General features: G+C 37.9%; 1 protein-coding gene across 1 annotated transcript; it reads right to left on the bottom strand.

Annotated features, from left to right (window-relative positions):
• Nucleotides 1-1,640: 1,640 nt before the first annotated feature.
• On the bottom strand, nt 1,641-1,991 carry LOC121494270 (transmembrane protein 230-like). Its single transcript, XM_041760517.1, has one exon. The coding sequence runs from the start codon at nt 1,989-1,991 to the stop codon at nt 1,641-1,643; it is 351 nt and encodes a 116-aa protein (XP_041616451.1).
• Nucleotides 1,992-3,070: the final 1,079 nt, after the last annotated feature.

The raw sequence follows: 3,070 nt of genomic DNA, 5'->3' as shown, positions 1-3,070 counted from the left end.
ATATCACTTGGCAAGAAAAAACTTAGAAAGAGAGTATCCCATGCAGTGAACTTCAAGAATAAGTTGTAGTTCACATTCAAAGACAGAATGATCTGCTATTTTAGCACACTATCCCAGAGTATACTTATAGCACGTGAGGATTTTACAAGTTTAAAAAATTATACCTTTAAATTTTATTTTCAGGTGAAGTGAAACTGTCTGTGTCTTTGCATAGGAAGAAGTCAGTCGTGAATTTATTTTTTATTATTTATTTGTATTTTTATTTTTTTTAAAGTAGGCTCTATGCCCAGTGTGAAGCCAATGTGGGGCTTGAATTCACGACCCTGAGATCAAGACCTGAGCTGAGATCAAGAGTCGGACACTTAACCAACTGAGCTACCCAGGTGCCCCAATAATAACTTTAATATGATCAATATTTTATTTTATTTTTTAGATTTTGAAATTTTAATTTCTTTTGAATATGTCACTTTTTGCAAGCTACAAAACAAAATCAAACTAAGGCAGCCTAATCCTGTAGGGATCAAGGACAGGTCTTGCAATCTTCCCTAGAAGGACATCAAATACAAGGTGCTAATAGTGGGTTTATAATCTCTAAATAATTACCACTTATCACTTATCTACATTTTTTTCCCTTAGGAAACAGCCCAAAGTCCAGTACTTAAAGCATGCTATATAGCACATCTCAATCTACAAAGAACAGAATGACCCAAATTATATGCTGGCCAATTTGCTGGTGGAACAAATCAAAGCTGACCAATGACTGGTGAATGGAGAAAGTGTTTACCTTTTGGCAATTTGCTCTGGGGTTTAAATAAAGTCCTGGGGGATCCCTGGGTGGCGCAGTGGTTCAGCGCTTGCCTTTGGCCCAGGGCGCGATCCTGGAGACCTGGGATCGAATCCCACATCAGGCTCCCGGTGCATGGAGCCTGCTTCTCCCTCTGCCTGTGTCTCTGCCTCTCTCTCTCTCTCTGTGTGACTATCATAAATAAATAAAAATTAAAAATAAATAAATAAATAAATAAATAAATAAATAAATAAATAAATGTCCTGGCTGCTGTTAATAAGAACGCAGGTAAGAAATGTTACAGATGCACCCTCACATACTTGATTTTGCCAAGTCCTACTACTAGAATACAAAATTAGAGATGAGTGTAGGGGTAAAACACTTAGATGTCTTCAAAACAAATTATCAGTAACATGAAATTTGGCATACTGAATTCTTCCATTTGCCACCAGAACAAACTGATAATGAGGATTATTTAAAAGAAATGCTCAACTATGAAAAGGGTGGTAGTATTAATACTTTCTGCTACAGAATAACCTCTGGCTTTCCCATACCATTAACACTGCTACTCTTCCAAGATACATATGCACGTGGAAAAGCTTGTCAGCTTTTGCCAGTGCAAGGAGATGAAAAATAGAGCATGTCCTGATTAGTTAATTTGTGATTGTAAGCTCAGTTGACATCTTGGGGTTGGACTCATAAAATCTGGCCATTTTTTATTTAACATCTGCAAATGGCAGAATTCTTTAGCTCTTAGTCACAGTTTCTTCTCAACATTGTAAAGCTGGGCTCAGTCCCATCTGTGACTCATCTCCTCAGGCTTGAGGGTGGGAACTAGTCATCAAAATCTGGAATGTCATTGGTAGGAGTAACCCCAGTAGCCTTTGGATGCATAGTAGGAGATATGCAGGTGGTACAATTCTGGCAGGAACACCAGGATGCCAGTGATCAGGACTGAAGGACTGTGGTCTGTCCCTACCACCCACCACCCTTTTTTGAGATAGCCAGCTAGCAGGAGGCAGCCTATGATGAGAAAGTCGTCAATCAAAAACAGCACTATAGCAAGTACAGTAGCCTCATATGTGACCCCATGAATGTTTTTCTTAAACTCAAGGTCAATGTAGTCATCATCTGTGCTGGGAAGCCTTGAAAATTTTACTTTACTACTGGGGATTCCAGTAACCAGGTTGGTAGAAGACAGAATCATAACAACACGACACAACTGCAGTCAGAGTACTGCACCAGGCTGCCCCCCACACCAACTGCTTGCTCACAGTTGGCAGTGGAGGCACCTGAGGCCTCATGGCATGTCTCACCTTGTAGCCATCCTACTTGCCAATATTATCAATATTTTAAAGATCACTTTAAATTTGCCTACATGTGTTAGGTACATTGATATCGAATGCATCCTCTAGGACTCTATCTAGCATGGTGATATTTTGCACAATATCTGAAAACTATAAACACACTAGGAAGACACTAAGAAGAGCTTATGGGCCACAGACCCCAGAAAGGGAGATCTTGGGTGACCTGTTGATAGTTCAGGCTCTATATGAGTAAGACAAACAGTCCAAGGACTATATTTTCTACTCTGTGTCCTGTTGTCTGCAGCATTTTCTGGCATCATCAACTCAAATTTGCAAAGGTGAAAACGTTAATGTTACCAGAAAGCTTCAAAGAAATTTTGCACCAAGTCATTAAAAAATCAATTTGCAAGCACAGAGAGGATATCAGGTATTAGTAACAGCCAACTCTTATTTATCAAGTTAGATAAATCCATTCTTTTAATAACAAAGAACTGATCCTGCAAGTAGGGAAATTTCAGAGATAAGAATTCCTTTTATTTTTGTTTTGTTTTGAACTTACCCTCACATGAAGTTTTTACTTACAAAATGGTTAAGGATATTACTTTTGGAATAATAGTTTAGAGAAAAAATGCTACTGTGCTTGTTTACAAGTACATACATGCTTGTATCTATAAATACATAACTTCCTGGGGTTTTCTGGAACTTTCCTTCAGTTTCTCAATTCCATATTACTTTGGATTGAGGATGAATATGTAAAAAAGATAAGGAAGAAATATAATATATATAACATAGTGTGGTATACTATACTATAATAAATATAACATAATCCAGTGGCGGAAACACTTAAGCACATGCATATAAATGAGCACAATTGTAGCTTATTTATTATACACTGAGAACAGTGAGACATCTAGCATTGAGGGATGTGTTGGAGAAGAGGGGCAACAGGAAGAGAAGCAGTCATTGATGATAAGTATTC

The sequence above is a fragment of the Vulpes lagopus genome, chromosome 7 (genome assembly GCF_018345385.1).
Source record: "Vulpes lagopus strain Blue_001 chromosome 7, ASM1834538v1, whole genome shotgun sequence".
NCBI lineage: Eukaryota > Metazoa > Chordata > Mammalia > Carnivora > Canidae > Vulpes > Vulpes lagopus.
The sequence above is the reverse complement of the archived record's forward strand: the minus strand, read 5'-3'. Positions and strand labels throughout refer to the sequence as shown.

What these genes read in the sequence shown, in the direction of transcription:
- LOC121494270 (XM_041760517.1), bottom strand. Translation starts at nt 1,991, where the DNA reads ATGATTCTGTCTTCTACCAACCTGGTTACTGGAATCCCCAGTAGTAAA.